We start from the raw sequence: 19,349 nt of genomic DNA, 5'->3' as shown, positions 1-19,349 counted from the left end.
AAGGAAAGGATGTTCAGCAAACCATGTTGTTTCTACAGACGGCTTAGGCACATTGAGCCACTCTTGTCTGTTCTGGGAATGGTGGGAACTGAAGTTCCAGACTGCAGCCAAGGGCCAGCCTTGTAAGCAGGCCTTTCTGAGGATAGCAGTCAGGCCTGCTGTGTTATTTTCTTCACTGCACCTTGTTTTAAATAATTAAAATATTTTAAATAATTAAAATAGTAATATCATTATATAGTACTTATGTAATAACATTTCCCCAGGCATTCATTAGCACGTGGAGAAAGTATGTAGGAAAGAAAATAATAAGGAAGACTGTAAAAACAACCGAAGGACTGTAACAAAGCTCCATGAAGAAAAGCTGGAGGAGGTGGGGCCTCCTGACGTTGAGGCGAGAAGGATCAGGCTTGGAAGATTTTATTATAAAGTTGCCCTGCAATTATTAGTCATGTCTGTAGAGACCAAACAGGAAATGCGCTTAAATTAAAGCACGAGAGATTTTGGTTGAACATGGGTGACAAAATGCTAAGAGTGTAGGGCTGGAGCAGGTTAAGATGCTCCTTTCCTGGTCTCCCTTTAGAGCATGGATAGCATTCCATCTCTGTGACTTGCATATTCACTTTCCTGAGAGAATGAAAGTAAACTGAATCAGCTGATTATTCAGGGGCATTCAGCCCTATTACTTTGATTCTTAATAAAGAGCTAGTACCAAATATGAATATAGATTATGTTATTAAAATTTTTTAATTAAAGCATGTATTTTTAAACACAGGTGGAATGAACTAGGAGGATGTGTGATTTCCACTGGTCGCCTGCAGGTATAGATGACATTGTATTAATAATGAATAGAATCTGTATCCACAGTGTATGATGTTTTCTGAAAGCAACCATGGAGAGAGATACTGCTTATTGAATGCAAAATTATTAATCATTTGAGAATGAGGTTTTTTTAAAAAATATGTTTATTTATTTATTTTTGGCTGCGTTGGGTCTTTGTTGCTGCACGCTGGCTTTTTCTAGTGGCGGTGAGCAGGGACTATGCTTCATTGTGGTGCACGGGCTTCTCATTGCGGTGGCTTCCCTTGTTGTGGAGCACGGGCTCTAGGCGTGTGGGCTTCAGTAGTTGTGGCACGTGGGCTTCAGTAGTTGTGGCTTGCAGGCTCTAAGAGTGCAGGCTCAGTAATTGTGGCACACGGGCTTAGTTGCTCTGCAGCATTTGGGATCTTCCTGGACCAGGGCTGGAAGCCGTGTCCCCTGCACTGGCAGGCAGATTCTTAACCACTGCGCCACCAGGGAAGTCCTGAGAATGAGTTTTAAAAGCCTTACTGCTAGTGTTTAACTCTTGTGAAGGATGTGTAGCTGAAATAATAATCGCCCACAGATTTTTTCTATATAGTATAAATTTTGTTATTGGAAATAGAACCATAAACAGAAATGTGAAAAGAATAAATTAGAAAGACTTTGGAAAATGAACCAAATACAACAGTATATATATTAATTATGCTTTAAGAATGAAATGGCCTCACGCACTGAATATTTTAGTTTGTACAGTAAAGGAGATAGATCAGGGTAAAAAGCACATATTTTACTAATTGATACATGTGGAAAATGTTAGCTATTTTTATCTTGTTAAACTAAAGAAAATAATTCAAATATAGACTAGAGGGTGCAATGATGCTGTTGCAGCAGTGTTAAGTGAACAGCAAATACAACCTTTTATAATGAAAAAAATGTTCTTCATTATTTGTTCAGGAATAATACCCTGCCTGCAGCTATCTTCTATTGCTTAAAGAAATCTAAAGTAGGATGGAGGTAGTTTTGGTGACTGAATAATGAATGACAGTTCAAGGTGTTTCTCTTTAGACTGGTGTTCTTCGAACCAACTGTGTGGACTGTTTGGATCGCACCAACACAGCACAGTTTATGGTGGGGAAATGTGCTCTGGCTTATCAGCTGTATTCCTTGGGCTTAATTGACAAACCGAATCTACAGTTTGATACAGATGCAGTTAGGTAAGCCTTATTTTCTGACTTTCGATTGCTGGTAATGACAGAAAGCAAACCTGATTAATAAGGACTTTTATGAACTTGTTTCTCCTTTCAGCTTCTCAAAAACCATGTTGTTAAAAGACATTATTCAAATTAATTTGGTAATATATATTTCTGTTAAAGCCTTGTGTATTGTTACCATGGTTTTTATTTTCCTATTTGTGTTAATTATCAATAAACATTATGTACTTTAGATAAATCCAAACTAGTGGGTTTTTTAAGAAACAAATCCAGACTGCATTAGGAAAGAAAAGTAATAAGCCTTCATATATTTTGAATTAAACATATAAGACAGATAAAACATTGATTCTTCAGTCAGGAATACTGTTTATTCACTGTCCGTTGGGTCCATGACATTGTGTGAAGTACCATTTCTTGAAAATGCAGTGATCGCTGTTACAGGTCCTCTGAGATACTCAAGGCTCTGTCAAAAAAAAAGTGATGAGCTTACAAATGGCCAGGTCCTCAGATATCACTGCACTAAAATGTCTTTAACAGGCACTTGAAGAAACATAAGTTTCAAACGTGTATTTCTAGGAAAGAATATGGTTTGTTTGTGACAAGAGCATGTCCTTTTTCCCAAAGGCAATTCAGAGAGAACAGAAAATTCTGTTGTGGGAGGTAAATTGATTTGGCAGGCTGCAGAAAGTTAGGATTCTTTTAATAGAGTTAAAACCACCTTGGTCTGGCTTTGATGGGTTATGCTTTTGGTGCCCCTGCTTTATATATATATATATATATATATATATATATATATATATATATATAGCTTTGACTTTGTTGCTTATTAGACCATTACTATAAAATATAATATATTTTGTATGTGCATATATCTTCAAGATGTTGAAGAGTCTACTTGAAAAGAAAGGCTTAGAGGAATTCATAAAGTAAAATACTTGTTTTGAGTCCACAGCTAAGTGAATACGTGTGTAATACTTTGGGTGAAATTCTTTAGTGTTTGTATGTTTTGCTTAGGTTATTTGAGGAACTCTATGAAGATCATGGGGATACCCTGTCCCTTCAGTATGGTGGTTCCCAACTTGTTCATCGTGTAAAAACCTACAGAAAGATAGCGCCGTGGACCCAGCACTCAAAAGACATCATGCAGACCCTGTCTAGATATTACAGCAATGCCTTTTCAGGTAATTCTGGAGTTATATGCATTTCTAAGACTTATCCTGATGTGCATTTTTCTCTTATACTTTTTTTTTTAAGCTAACTGGATAAAGTCAAAATTAAATATTTTAAAAGTTTAAATAAAACAATCTGTCACTTAAGAGGTACTCAGTAAATATTTGTTCAGTAAATGAATGAATAAACTTTGTATTTTAAATAGGGCACTTTGGCCACCCATAATTATAGCTTTTACGTACTTGAGAATATTTGATTCCTTGGCTTCTGCCTTGTTCTGAATTTCTGCTTGCAAAACATAGATAAATTTGTTCAAGAGTGTTGAGTAATTATTTTAAATAGAGTTCATCATTTTAACAATTGTCTAAGAATGTAAATATCACTGATTCTTTTAAATGTCAGCTAGAAATGAGTTGTAACATTAACACTAAATTTTACTCTTATTTTATGACTTGGGAATACTAAAAGAAACAGATGGTTAAAGTGGCACTTTTCTTGCCTCCATTCTGATGGGATTTCCAAAACAATAGATAGGAAAGTGATTGTGAGACAGACCGCACGCACAGAATTTATAAAGGAAGTGCTCAGGCTGATTCCGTGAGTCTTGGACTCTTGAACCAGATCAAAGATAAAACCGTTTACAGAATGTAGAGAAGAGATTGGTAAAGAGAGTCTTTGGAGTGCACTGTTGCCATGCAGCGACTGTCACCCACCCCTACTCCTTCACCTCCAGCCTAGAGAGAACTAGGACTCTGGACAAGCTTAATGTAGTGTTCTGTTGTTGGAGGGACCCCATGGAGCTGTTGGCCTTAGACTGCTGTGTAGCAAAGCTGAAGCAGAGGGACGGGCTGAGGAGAGGGCTGCCATGTTGGGAATGGCCTACCCTCCCAGAGTTGGTTAGGCCAAAGGATCCTTGAGTGTTTATAGGTGCCCAGAAGTAGGCCTCACGGGGGAGAGTGCTGGCATGGCGTTGGCGTAGGTCCTGGCCAGAGGGACCGTAGCAGCAGGAACCAGGAAGTGATCACTGGATTCCCAAGGAAGTAGTAGCAAGAAAATGCCTGATGTGAGAAGATACATGTGCTCACACCAAGGGAACTGCAGGAGAGTCCCCAGTGTTGGGAACCTCAGAAGAGTGCCTGAAAATATCCATAAAAGAAGCAGCTTTCTACATTTCCTATGCCCAGAGAGAATGCAAAGGCTAAACTACTACTAACAGTTTGGTATACTGCTGTTCAAGCGTGTTAGTTTTCTAAGCTATCAAACAAATTACTAAAAAGTTAGCAGCTTAAAACAACATGTATTCATTATCTCATGATTTCTGTGGGTCAGAATTCCAAGCACAGTTTAGCTGGGTTCTCTGCACAGGGTCTCACAAAGCTATAGTCAAGATGTCAGTCAGGCTGTGGTCTCATCTGGAGGCCTGATTCATGTGTTTGTTGGTGGAATTCAACTCCTTGCAGTTCCGTGTGGACTTGTTCCTTGTAGGACTCATAGCGACTTGCGTCTTCATAGCTGGCATGTGGAAGACGGTCTCTAGAATGAGTCTGCTAGCAAGACAGAGTCTTATATAACATAATGTAATCATTGGGGTGACGTGCCATCACTTTGCCATATCTCGTTGCTCAGAAGCAAATCATTGGTCCCACCCACACACAAGCACAATCTGTATCAGTTTCCTGAGGCTGTTGTAACAAAATAATACAAACTAGATGACTTAAAACAATAGAAACTTATCTCACAGTTTGGGGGTAGAAGTTCAATGTCAAGTTGTCAGCAGAGCCAAGTTCACTCTGAAACCCATAGGAGAATGCTTCTTCCTAGATTCTGATATTTTGCCAGCAGTCCTTGGTGTTCCTTGGCTTGCAGCTGCAGCACTTCAATCTCTGCTTCCATTGTCACATGGCCTTCTTCCTTTGTGTGTCTAGGTCTGTGTCACATTTCCCTCTTCCTGTAGGGACACCAGTCATACTGGGTTAGGGTCTACCCTAATTCAGTATAACATCATCTTGACTTGATTATGTCTGCAAAGACCCTATTTTCAAATAAGATTACATTAATGGGTATTGGGGTTTAGGGCTTCAGTATATTTTTTTAGGGAGACACAATTCACTACACAGCACAGATTATGACACTAAGGCATGAACAGCAGGAAGTGGGGAGCATGGGGGTCACTTTGGAGTCCACCACATCAAGTAAGACCATTTCTATTTACACACTATGGAGGGGTCGGAAACAGGTTGGCAGCCTGGCGGGCGTGGGAGGGATGTGCGGGACAGACCTAGAGGTCCTGGGTGGTCTGGCCCCACCTACCTTGCCATCCTGCCTTTCACGCCATTCCCCTCCCCCATCACCGCTCTCCAGACACACGGACCTTCTTACTGTTTCCTGAGTAAGTTAGGCTTCTGCCACAGGCTCTTGCTGCACCCGTTGGAACACATGACTGCAGTCTTTTGAGCTTTAAACCTCATTCTCCTTTCACTTCCTCAAGGAAGGTACTCAGTTTCTGTTCTTGTAACGTTCTCTACCTTTGTAGCACTTGGCACAATTGCACTTAAATTGTTAACTGTACTATTAGTCGTGTTGTGTGTCCCCCCCAGCCCCTACCGTGACACCCAAGAGCTCCGTGAGCATCTCATTCACTATGGTGTCCCTAATGCCTTGCTCATGGCACAAGAACTATTTATGGAATGAATTAATAAATGCATGAGTTAATCCATTCCCTGATCCTCTCAACTTCCCCTTTGCCCTGAATTAAGAAATTGACAGGACTAAGTATGTCAACCTAATAACATGTAGCCTATCAGTAATGCTCCTAGGCTGCTCAGATCATGTCTTTCGAATTCACTGAGAATTACGCCCATTGAACAACTCCGGGTCAGCTCAATGTATAACATAAACCACAAAGCCACTATAGACCTTTAAGAGTATTTAGATATTCCTCTGTATGCATGACTCTTGAGCTGGATTTAGGAACTTTACAATCGAAGTATATTAATCCAAACAAAAAGTTTGGAAAGTCAGAGTTAGGAAGAGTTAGGAAAGTCAGATTTAGAAATTCAAGCCAGTGGCATACCTTTAAATTCTAGATTTCTAAAGCAAAAATATTAAAGTATTCCCATCATCCTTTGTTATACCTACTGCTGTGGTTCTCAATGAAGATACTAATATTTATTGATGTATTCCAATTGGCTATAACATGTATTGCAAATAATTGATTACTATAAAAATAACACATGGTTTCACTTGTTTTTATAAATTAGAATGGTTTTAAGATGATCTCTCTAAAGGCATCTCACTGGCTATGCTTCATTGTTTTACTAGTTTCCTAGGGCTTCTGTAACAAAGTACAGCCACAAGCTGGGTGGCTTAAAACAACAGAAATCTATTGTTTCACAGTTCTGGAGGCTTGAAGTCAGAAATCAATGTGCCAGCAGGCCTGTGCTCCCTCTGAAGTCTTCAGGGGAAGATCCTTACTTGCTTCTTAGGTTCTGGTGGTTTGCTGCTGACCCTTGGCTTGCAGCACTTTAATTTCTATCTCTGGTGTCACATGACATTCTCCCCTCTGTTGTGTCTTCGTGGCATACTCCTCCCTGTGTGTGTGTGTCTCTTCTTATAAGGACACCAGTCATACTGGATTACGGGCCTATCCCACTCCAGTGTGACTGTATCTTAACAGGATTATATCTGCAAAGACTTGATTTCCAAATAGGGTCATATTCACAGGTACTGGGGCTTAAGACCTCAACATATCTTTTGCGGAAGACACAATTCAACTTACAACAGTTGTGTAAGTTATGTGCCAACAAATACATATACCTCTTGGTGTGTGTTATCATGAAAAAGGTTTAAAACTGCCCTGATGGAAAGGGTTGTCCACTCTTCTGCCCTCTCCTGTCATGGTTGTCCCTGAATTGGGAGTCATTATTGACACTTAAGGATCAAGTAATGTGGTTTTTTTAAAAAATAAATTTGTTTTATTTATTTATTTTTGGCTGCATTGGGTCTTCGTTGCTGCGTGCGGGCTTTCTCTAGTTGCGGCGAGCGGGGGCTACTCTTTGTTGTGGTGCGTGGGCTTCTCATTGCGGTGGCTTCTCTTGTTGCGGAGCACGGGCTCTAGGCATGCGGGCTTCAGTAGTTGTGGCTTGCGGGCTCTAGAGCGCGGGCTCAGTAGTTGTGGCTCACGGGCTTAGTTGCCCTACAGCACGTGGGATCTTCCCAGACCAGGGCTCGAGCCCATGTCCACTGCATTGGCAGGCAGATTCCTAACCACTGTGCCACCAGGGAAGCCCAAATAATGTGTTTTTCAATAAGATTAGCGCACAGAGAATGAATGTGTAGCTGTGCATGATTAAAAAAGAAAGGAGAACCATTAAAAGACAGAGGATGGTCATGAATAAGTAACATGCACCTGATGGAAAGGTAAAGCAAAATTATGCACAACTGAAAGAGAAACTATTATGGAAGGAATTATTTTATGAATAATGTGGCTAAAACAGACTTCTTTATTTTGAGAAGCATGGTGTCATTGGGGTGTACAATTTAATTTTAAGTTACAATGGATATTATATAATGGTAATATAGTAATAGAACCATTTTCTTTAAAGCACTCGAAATAACTTTGTAAATGTTAATCTCCTCATGTTATGCCTCTTGGATAGGCAGGAAGGTACTTGAAATTAGGTTGTTAGGAATTTTATCCTTGGTTCATATAGACAGATTGATGCTATGTGGGTCACCCACCTGACTCCCTTTCACGCTCATTTTAATAAAACCTGTTCTTGAGGCTTCACATATTACCATCTTCTGGGGTTTGTCTCTAAGAAATGTCCGTTGATTTCTAATATAACTGGCTACATAAGCAGTTATAGGACGCCAACAAGGAAAGAATAGGTACCTAGGTACTCCCTTTGGATATTAGGAAGAACTTTATAATTATAATTCACTGAAGGACCCTGTCAAGCTCTTTCTAATTTTTTTTTTTACATTTATATTTGAGTTAAGCCTGACTTTTTTTTTTCCCTGAAGCTTGTTGAACTGAAATCCTATTATAAGAAAAAAATAAAAAGATAAGATACCTGCAACGGTTAATAATAGACCAGCTGTATATATATATACACACACACATATATATACATACATACATGCACACAGCTGTAATTTAAATGTGTGAATGTGTGTGTGTGTATCCATGCATGGAGGGGAGCCATGTTCTCCTCAAATAGAGATTTAAAAAAAAAAAAAAAGCTTGTGGGGTAAAGACTTCAAAGCTCACCATGCATGGAATGCAGTGATTACAGAAAACAGTGTTGAGATGGCATCACCAGCATTATGGTAGTGCCGTGAGGTAGTGGAGCAGTGTCTTTTCCTTTCTGCCCACCCCTGAGAGAGGGACATGCAAAGGAGCATCTGAGCACATTTTTGTTTATCAAGAATACTGAGGGCTTCCCTGGTGGCGCAGTGGTTGAGAGTCTGCCTGCCGATGCAGGGGACACGGGTTTGTGCCCCGGTCTGGGAGGATCCCATATGCCTCGGAGTGGCTGGGCCCGTGGGCCATGGCCACTGGGCCTGCGCGTCCGGAGCCTGTGCTCCGCAATGGGAGGGGCCGCGGCGGTGAGAGGCCCGCGTACCGCAAAAAAAAAAGAATACTGAGCTAGCCTTCTAAGGTCATCCTTCTAACAGCAGGTTTAGAGTGAGTAAGCTATATTTGGCTATAGCAGAAAGAAGACATTTGGAAAATGTTATGTTTTAATAACATTTGAAATCACATTAATAAAACTCTGGCTAAAACCCAACTGTCCACCTGTTCTGTAACCAAAGCCGTTAAACGTGGCAAGAGAAAAAGTTGCAGTTATGACCCTCAGTTTAAACTGACTGCAGTTCTCTGAAGGATACTCAAAACAGCCTGACAGTCCTGCTATATTTCCCTAATATGTTCATTCTTTCACTCTCCAGAGTGACCATTCATACCTTGTCCTCTCTCCCTAAACCACTCTCAGCTGGTATCTTTGCTTCATTCTTCATTGAGCAAATGTCATTGGGGGGGGAACTCCTCCTTAGCGCCAAATGCAGAGCCTGTCCTTATCTGCACCCACTGTTTCTACCTTATATCGTACAGCTCACTGCCATATATGTCAGTTGCTCCTCACTGCTGCCTCATTTCCATTAGCATAAAAGCACACCTTATGTTCTTTGTTGAATCTTTCCTCCCGTCCTTAATTCCGCACCCACCACTAGCTAAAGTCCTATTTCTCTGCTCTCCGAAAGCAAAACCTCTTGAAAGAGTTATCTGCACGCCTCTTTCCTCTCGCATATCCTGTTCTCTCCACCTGCCTCACTGGGCCTCTGCCCTGTCATGCCACCGAACCAGTGCTTGTCAAAATCACCAACAATCCCCCATTGCCAAATCCGGTGATTCCTTTCCTGTCTTCATCTTACTCGGGCTTTCAGCAGCTTGTATCACAGTTGAGCACTCCCTCTTTCTTGAAACTCACCTCTGTGCTGTCTCACTCAGTCTCCCTGGTGACTTCTCCTGCCCTATTTCTAAACCTTCCTCTTCTCTTTCTATACTTTCACCTTTGGGGCATCTTACCCAGCTTTTTTTTGCGGTATGCGGGCTTCTCACTGTTGTGGCCTCTCCCATTGCGGAGCACAGGCTCTGGACGCGCAGGCTTAGCGGCCATGGCTCACGGGCCTAGCCGCTTGGCGGCACGTGGGATCTTCCCGGACCGGGGCATGAACCCGCGTCCCCTGCATCGGCAGGCGGACTCTCAACCACTGCGCCACCAGGGAAGCCCTTACCCAGCTTTTAAGTACCGTGCATTTGACATTCAAATTCATATCTCTTCCCTTGACTCCTCCACTGAACTCCAGACTTATTTATCTACGTGCCTGCCTAGCAGGCATTTCCTCCAGAATATTGTGGCAGTTTTCTATAGGTGCTGTAACAAATTATCACAGACTTGGTGGCTTAAAACAACACCTGTTTGTGATCTCACGGTGCTTGTGGGTCAGAAGTCTGGGCACAGCATTACTCAGCTGTGTTCTCTGCTTAGGGTCTCACCCGGCTGAAGTCAAAATGAAAGCAGTGAAGTCAGATGAAATCAAAATCAAGTGAGAATGTGGATGCTGATCCGGAGGCCTCCAGGCTCCTTCAGGTTGTTGGCAGAATCCCAGGCGGTTCTAGGGCAGATGTCCCTGTGGCTGGGGCTCATTCTTGGTTTCGAAAGGCTCCTTGGCTTGTGGCCCACTCCATCTTCAAAGCCAGCAACAGTGCATAAACCCTTGTGCTTCGAATCTCTCTGCCTTCCTCCTCTGCCTTTCAAGGATTCCTGTGATTACAGTGGGCCCACCCGGATAAGACAAGATAATTTCCCTATCTTGAAGTCAGTGATTAGTAATTTCACTTACATCTGCAAAGTCCCTTTTGCCATGTAATGTAAAATATTCATGGGAAACTAGGGAGGAAAGGTCATGGGGCCAAGTTTCTTCCTACCACAGATAATCTAAGAAGAATCTCAAACTGATCATTTCTGAGACAGGAGCTCTTGACTCTGCCCCAGACCTGTTTCTCTACTTGTTTCGTTTTTTGTTTCATTTTCCACCTCAGCTCCTGCTGTTCAGTTCAGAATCCTAGGAATCATCCTTGATTTCTTTATTCTTTCTCCTTATCCTCCCCCATCTCATCTCTCAGCAGATCTTTTTGGCTCTAGCTCCAAAATATATCCCAGACCCTTCTGCTGTGTTTCATCCTTACTCCTGCCGGGCTGGTGCGGACAGCTGTTGGCTTTCATCTGAACACCTGCAGTGGCTCCTGATTCCTCCCTCTGCCTCCTTCTTCTCCTCTTGCCCTTCACAGCAGCCAGAGTGATCTTTTCAAGACTTAGATCTTATCACTCCCCTCTCAGAAAACCCTTACATGGCTTCTGATTGCATTTAAAAGTCACGCTCTTTACCGTGACCTACTAGGCTTTGTGTGCTCTGCCTCGGCTGTCCCTAGTCCTGCTCTTTCCTTTGCTCCCTGCCCTCCAGCCCCCTGGCCTTCGTGCTGTTCCTGGAGCTGCCCAGCCTCTACCCACTTCCTGACCACCCGACCTGAGTGTCCCTCTCCTTTCTCATCACTCTCTCGTCACTCTTTTATTTTTTTCATAGAACTTACATCCTCTGGAAGTACCTTGTACATTATTTACTTGTATATTATTTTTGTTTCCCACTGTGGAACATAAGCCCTACGAGAGCCAGAAATCAGCCTTGTATAGACTGTATCCCTAGTGTGGGACATAGTAGTAGGCTCTTGGATAAATGAATGAATGGTGTATTTTTTTAATTATGAAAGTAATATATGTTAATTATAATTATAGAAGAACTCACAAATCATGTAATCCTCACCTTTCAGAGATAGCAACTTGTTCATATTTAGCAGAACGTGATCCTTCTAGGTTTACTATACAGGTACTGTATATCTGTTTTTGCCCTTTTAGATAACGTGAGTAATCTTTATGACCCTAAATATTCTCTTACAACATGATTTTTGGTAGCTTTGTAGCAGTCTATTCTTTAGAAGCACCATAGGGAGATTATTTGTTTTCATTGTGCATTTTGGTTCTTTTTAAACAAACATCTCTGAACATATACCTTTTTTGCATATTTTTTATCTTATGAAAATTTCAGAAGCATATTTATTAGTTCAGAGTATAGATATTTTCAGGACCTTTTAAAAATATATATATTGCCAAATAGCCTTACCAAAGGATATAGCAGTCAAGCCCCCCTCAGCAGAGTATGGGAGAGCTCATTTTGAAAAGTATTTGCCAACTTAAAAGGTAGAAGATGGTATATTGTTTTCAGTTTGCATTTGTTTAATAATTAGTACAGTTGAGTTTATGTATGTTCATTGTCCACTTGTTTCTTTTAAAAATTGCATGTTTTTCTTTTTCTGTGAGGGTGTTGATCTTTGTTCTTCTTACATTTAATTGGTATTTATTTCAACGTACAGTGTGAGGTAGGGATCTAACGTCACTGTCCACTCCCCCACAATGGTTAAACAGCACTGTTTATTGAATAGTGTCCCTTTCCATTACTGATTTCAGAGACCACATTATCACGAACTTAATTTAATATTAGGTCAACAAACATTCTAGTTTCCAAGTTAAAATTTTTGGCTAATTAAAAAGAATTGTTACAGTCAAGCCTGACCTATTTAAATACAGTGCATAATAAAACTGGTTAGTGTTTAACCTGTTTGGATGGAGTTTGAAAGGTGCATATTCTTTTTTCCTTTAGAGCATGATTGATTACAAAAGTAGATAGTCATTTTGCCCTCTTGTTATCTGCAACTGCAGAGAACCTACCTGTTTTAAGCTTTTGTCTGTGTCCAAAGTACTGCTGTCTTCCAGAAGGTGATAGCCTTATCTGCCGTCAAAAGTAGCCAGGAAGATTCTCAGGCTCATTAGGGCTGGCCTTAGATTCCAAGCTTAGTATGTGACCATAAATACTATGGATATATTTTAAGTTATAATAACAGCAGGACATTCAAGAAGTCTCCATTATGATCCTTGGAAGGAATATCCTTTATTTGGTTATGTTTTTCAATCTTACATTTTATCATACTTGCTAAAAATTAAAGGAAGCTACTAGTAAGCTTAATAAAAAAGAAACTCCTTGAAAACATGGCTGAAAAATGGAAAGCTTCTTTAGATAGTATTAAGATATTTTGGGGTACTGCATAGTATGAATTATTGTGCCATTAAGGCCATTCAAGAAGCATAAAAAATATAATTACTATAAAAGCAGTATGTTTACTTTCGTATTGTGTTAAGAGGGTGAAAATTGGGGCGGTAATGCCTGTATCATTTAGTACTTTGATGTTTTCTCTCAACAAATGGAAAAAAGGCTCCAAATATATTGATCATATAAACACATCCCTTTTATATATTACTTTTAGCCTAAAAGGTAAGTGCTGTTTTAATGGAATGCTTCCTGTCAAAATATATAACTGGAATACATGTTTGTTGTACCATATTTCATTTATGCTTCTGCCAAAATGACCGGATAGCCCAATGAGAACAATGTTGCTAATTTCAGATTTTTCTGTGTTTCACTATAGCTGTTGGAAGGAAATTGATTTTATGATAATGTTATCCTGTTTCAAAAGCAGTCATTTCTGTTGTGCTGTCTTTTTGGTTCTGTGCTCATTTTCAGAAAGAGGTTATTATTTATATTGTGGAAGCCTGCCCCAGACTTGAATATACAAGGGATCGGAGATGAGAATGGAAAGAAGGAAATGAGGGGAAGGAGTGAAGGATGCTAGGGAGGGGACAGTGCAGAATGGGAAGGATGGCTCATGAGGCTGCTTCAGTGCTTATCATCATTTTTACCAAAATATAATTGGGAAAAAGAAGAGATACAGCATATATATATGTAGTCAGTATTATTAGTTCATAGTATATTTTGAAAAGGTAATTTTGGAGTGGTTGAATGGTTAGAATGAGGCTGTTTTCCATGTGCTCACTCTGCCTTCATTATCAAACACAGCTGTAGGAGACAGAAAATGTAAACATTGTCTCTGCTAAAGAAATGGAGAATGTCTTTTCATGGATTAAAAGCAGAAACTTGGAAGCTGACTTGTTCAAGGTTGTGCAACAGAATATGGGTAGAAATTGGGTCACTTTATTTGTCTCTGACATCTCTACTTTGCAGTAAAGTGAAGATGTCCTTTGTTTCAGGTAAACTAACATACAGTGGGAATGTTTTCTAAAAATACAATCACTAAGGTACTATGGCAGTTCTTAAAGATTTTTAAGAGTCTCTCAAAATTCAAGAAGCAGTTTATGTTCACTATCCTCTGTGTTATGAGAGGCACAGAGTAAAAAGGAAACATTTTGAAGCAAGATTTTAATTCTCAAAATCTTGGCTGTTTTAGATTTTGTGTATGTGTGTGACTTTTGAAGTATAAATGCTATTATTTTCAGATGTATGTTCTATGAAATCACAGTTGTACCATTATCCTCCTAAGAGAACATTCCCCTGAGTTTTTTATGTCAGTAATGGATTTCCTGAAATACATATTTTTGGTTTTTAGATGCTGATAGACAAGATTCCATTAATCTCTTCCTGGGAGTTTTCCATCCCACTGAAGGGAAACCTCATCTCTGGGAACTCCCGACAGATTTTTATTTGCATCATAAAAATACCATGAGACTTTTACCAACAAGAAGAAGGTATTTTTTTCCCTAGTCTACTGTGTAAACTCAGATTTGATGTTATTATGAATGTGAGATAGTTTTCGTTTTGAGAAATGGTCATATAGGCTAAAGTAGTCAGTCTTGCTACATGTTTGCCATGAGGAATTTAGTATTGTTGATGTCCTGATAGTAGGTTTGGGAAATCATCATTAACAAATGCAGTTGTTTGGCATTTTCCATAAGATATAAAGTTTCAGAACTTAACCATTGAATGTAATTTGAAGCTACACTCAAGCAAACCATTGACATCATTTTTGACTGCTTCCCACAAATGTGGAATGATAAAGAACTCAACATTTCAGGAGTCAGTCTTTGGTTTTTAAGTGTGGTGTCTAAGCAGCCTCACTTCGGAATTCCAACGCTCTTTCCTCCAAGAAGCACAAGGAACTCTTGGTGACACTAGGGAGGACAGGAAACTAGAGCGGTGGCGCTAGTGGCAGATACCACTCCCACCACCCCCACTGCTCAGTCTGAGCTTTCTAGAGTCATTCAGCAGTATCGGTTATTTTGATGACAGTTAAATTGGTAGTAATAGTCCCCAAAGAAATGAACTGTTTCCCTGAGGTGTTTTGACAGGACGCCCTGTAGCCCAGGCCTCAGGGTCAGTTAGAATTGGAGTCTCTGCAGTGGTGTGACCTTGAACTAGTTATTTAATCTCTCTAAGCCTCATTTTCCTCATGTACAAAAAGTAAATGACAGGACACACATCACAAAGTCATTGTGAGGATTTAATAGAGGACTCTTAACATTTTTAATTGAAGAGTCATGTACTAATAATGGGCAGCATTTTTCACATATGAGGTTGGAGCCTGGTGCCTTCCGCTCAAAGGCCTGTGATGTCAGGTTTGCTCCTAACGCTTTCCTCTCACAAGATCGGTGTGATGTAGTCCTTATTTTGTGCAGCGATGCCTCTCAAGCACTACAAGGGTCATTGCCAGTCTGGGCTAATTGTGTGGACAGACCACAAACAACTGGTGAATTAGCAAGTGCTGATGTTACAGTTGTTACCAAATTCTGTGATACTTCAGGAATATTTAAAATATTAAAGAAACGTCAGAGTTTATATGTTTCTCAGCTTTGTACTTTTAAGTACATATATTATTGGAATAGCCAGCTTAATACTTGAGCTTACTTTCCCTATAAATGAAGCAGTTCTGGTTTTTCCACTACATTTAAGATTAATAAATGATTGCTTTGAATTTTTGCTGACAAAAAATCTGGAGCTAATTACATTTATTTGATGAGAGATAAGTGTAAATACCTATATTTAGCTTTGTTAATGCAGCTGACTATGGGTAAATGTGGCTGACTTTCTAAAACTTTATATTAACTTAAAGTATTGAAGCTCTTAAGATACAACTTGGGAACAAACAAAACTCGATTTTCTGTTGCTGAAATTAGCTAGTAAATTACAAGCGTAAGTTAAATCCACTTGCTTACCTTGAGTAACCACTTGCAGTGTTGGCGCTTATTTGTGGGAATAAAAGGAAGCTGCTGTTACATTCCCATTTAAAAAAAAAAGGAAACTGAAGTGCAGAGAGGATGTGTCTTGACTGAGATTATTCAGCTGGTTAGATGGTACAGCAAGAATCAGCTAGAGGTCTCCCACTGAAAATAAACTTATCAAAGAAGATACTATGTCTCTCACAGTTGACTTTGTCTCCTGGTTTGTTTGGTTTTTTTTCTCTAGAATGTCAGAATTCCAAAAATTGGATTTTGGCATCAACAATTGATACTCCTCATCCACAGTACTTATAAAGACTGTCAGATAAATTTCAGTGCTTTATTTTGGACTTTCTAGTGTCACCACCTATACCAGTTATGTTGATGACAGTTAAATCAGTATTATAATTCTCAGAAGGAATGAACAGTTTAGCCAGAGGCGGTAACCAGACAGGAGCATGGACGTCAGGGTAGAGCTGAGTTGGAATTTCTGCAAGTGTGTTACATCTGGAAAACTTGTTTTCTAAACACCTGGAAAACTTGTTTTCCCAACTGTAAAATGGAGATGACCATACACACCTCACAGGTCATTTTGAGGATTAAATGAGAAAATGGGTGGGAAGTACCTAGTACTGGGTCTGACACACAATCAACACAGTCCTGAAGCAGCCAGGCTCTGGAGAGACTGCCTGCAGTTAATACCTGTGTGACCAGAGGCAAGGTCCAGTTCTCAGTTTCCACATCAGTAAAATAGAGATAATGATAGTGTCTGATGTGTAGGTTTTTCTGAGAATCAGATGAGATCATATAAATCCTTAGCACATAGTAAGTCCAACAGGTGTTTGTATTCTTATTATTTTTTAAAGGGATTACATTCCCTAGTTGTAACATTTATTAAAAATCATATAGGATGGCCATAAAATCTAGAAACTTAGATAATATTATTTTATCACTTATTATAACATAATATCAATGAACACTTTATTATGTATTCGCTTGTGTTTCCAAACTTGGTGACCATCATGTATTTTATACTGTGTTTACCAATGATTTATTCTGAAATAACATTTTTATTGAATGATAAGGGAAGGGGGAATAAACCTAGCTCTGCCTAAAGTTTGTCCAAACCAATCCTCTTGAGGTAACTACTTTTGTGGCTCAAAACCCCATGTTTATTGATGTGTTCAAAACCACTGATTGAAGCTTTGTTCTGAAATAGGTTAATATGTCATATATCATCACAGATGCCATTTACTGAATGAGTGTTGATAATGTCACCAAGATACTTTTAGACTTTAAGCATTAATTATCTCATTGACTCAGAGTTGGGAGGTTTCCTGGCTCTATTCTCTGTCTGATATGTGAGTTCCCTCTGTGTATTCCCAGACTATGCTTGTCTGGCCCTGGTTTGTCAACAGGGGCATGTCTGGTTGAGAGGTAGTTTTCAGACAGTTCACTTACACGATTCTTCCTCATATCATGCCTATATCTGCTTCTCTATAACTTTTCCTAGTAATCTTAGTTCAACCCCTGAGACCTTGAGAACACAGTTTCCTCATCCACTTGATAGTCTTTTAAACAGATGAAGACAAGTTCACACGTTCTCAAAATCTCTTCTTCTCCAGGTTAAATACGGGTCCACTTTCGTAGCTGTTTCTCCTATACTGTAGTTCTAAGTCTGTTTAGCATTCGGAAGGCTCTCTTCTGTATTCCAGCCTATGTCAGTGCTCTTTTTAAACTCTGGTATCCAGACCTGGGTCCAATAGTAGTCAGAGTTTGGTCCAATTTGTGCCAACTGTTATGGGACCATTGGTACCGTTATTCCCCTTGTCCTGGATAATCTATTTTTTAATCATTAAGTGTAAGATTACATTAACTATTTTCAGTAATGCCATTGTAATGTTAATTTCTTGGGCTTCCTATCCATTGGGACTCCCAAGTCTTTTTTTTTTTTTTTTAAGAAGATGTTGGGGGTAGGAGTTTATTAATTAATTTATTTTTGCTGTGTTGGGTCTTCGTTTCTGTGTGAGGGCTTTCTCTAGTTGTGGCAAGCGGGGGCCACTCTTCATCACGGTGCGCGGGCCTCTCACTATCGCGGCCTCTCTTGTTGTGGAGCACAGGATGCAGACGCGCAGGCTCAGTATTTGTGGCTCACGGGCCTAGTTGCTCCGCGGCATGTGGGATCCTCCCAGACCAGGGCTCGAACCCGTGTCCCCTGCATTAGCAGGCAGATTCTCAACCACTGCACCACCAGGGAAGACCCCCAAGTCTTTTTAACATGTCCAAGTGCCAGGCCTTATCTATGCCATCTTGTCATGCTTGTATATGCTTTGCCTCCTTCCAAAAAAGTATGTAAATATATATCCTTTTTATTAACTCTTTCCTCAAGTTTTGTAGCTTCTTCAGAATTAATCAGCTGGCCATCTTGATCCTACAAGTCCTTGATGACATAGGGTAAGTCCTTGAATAGAGTAGGGTAGATGGCAGAGCCCTGTGGGATACCATCGCACAACTCCTTCCACCTTAACATTGTTTTGTGATGTTTGGTTGGAATCATTTAGGCAGCTGTAACTTACTATGCTGTCAATGCTTGACTATCCTGTCATCCTGCTCACATTTCTCTGTATTGTTCACATGTATCAATATCAACTTGGCTTTGCTCAAGTTCATATATATTATTTCAGGGGGCTCCCAAGTTTACTAGGGGAATTAAAGAGTCTTTTAAGATCTTCCTAACCTTTCTATGTGAGCCAGTGGAATTGAACACTCTTAATACTGGGGACTGAAAAAGAGAGAAGAAGCTGACTTACTAGGTATTTATGCAAAGGAGGAAGTGGGACCAACCTGCACTCTCCTGTTCTCTGATACCTGGTCCCAAAGCAGATTTCTGTCCCAGTGCAGGTGCTCAGGGTGAAAGTGCCTGGTGGGTCGGGTGATGAAGGTCCCCCAGTCCTGGGTTCAGTCCTCTTAGATGCCCTCCTCGTCCATCCATCTCAGCCCAGCTTCCCCAGGGCAGGTATTTCTTTGGGCTTCTTTGCTTGAGACCCACGCAGAAGAGTTGGACCTTTATTATTTATTTGTTTGTTTATGCCTCACCGCACAGTATGTAAGATCTTAGTTCCCTGACCAGGGATTGAACCTGTGCCCCCTGCACTGGAAGCATGGAGTCTTAACCACTGGGCCACCAGGGAAGTCCCACAGTTGGACTTTTAAAAAAGTATTGTTAAGTTGCTTTATCTTGCTTAGGGAGATACAGTTTAGTAATATTAAAAAAAAAAATTATGGCCTGGTCTCAAAGCACTAATACTAAAAAAAAGCACTAATTAAGGTGATCCTCTTAATTCTTTTTCTCCACATGGCACATTCTGAGTTAAAACACGTTCTTTATAATGCTTACTTCTTTTTCCTAAGTAAGCTCATCGTGTGCACCATTTTTTAAGAAATTACTTAACGCAAGCAGATACCTTCTCTTGCTCACGTGTGAATT

General features: G+C 40.2%; 1 protein-coding gene across 1 annotated transcript in view; it reads left to right on the top strand.

Moving 5' to 3' along the window:
* Positions 1-19,349, top strand: part of FIG4 (FIG4 phosphoinositide 5-phosphatase) — a 136,008-nt gene that overhangs the window by 65,385 nt on the left and 51,274 nt on the right. The window contains exons 13-16 of the mRNA XM_065888453.1: positions 773-818; positions 1,864-2,012; positions 3,024-3,190; positions 14,257-14,395. Of these exons, the coding sequence (XP_065744525.1) occupies positions 773-818; positions 1,864-2,012; positions 3,024-3,190; positions 14,257-14,395 (501 nt within the window). The remainder of the gene's footprint in view (positions 1-772; positions 819-1,863; positions 2,013-3,023; positions 3,191-14,256; positions 14,396-19,349) is intronic.

Source organism: Phocoena phocoena, chromosome 12, assembly GCF_963924675.1.
Source record: "Phocoena phocoena chromosome 12, mPhoPho1.1, whole genome shotgun sequence".
NCBI lineage: Eukaryota > Metazoa > Chordata > Mammalia > Artiodactyla > Phocoenidae > Phocoena > Phocoena phocoena.
The sequence above is the reverse complement of the archived record's forward strand: the minus strand, read 5'-3'. Positions and strand labels throughout refer to the sequence as shown.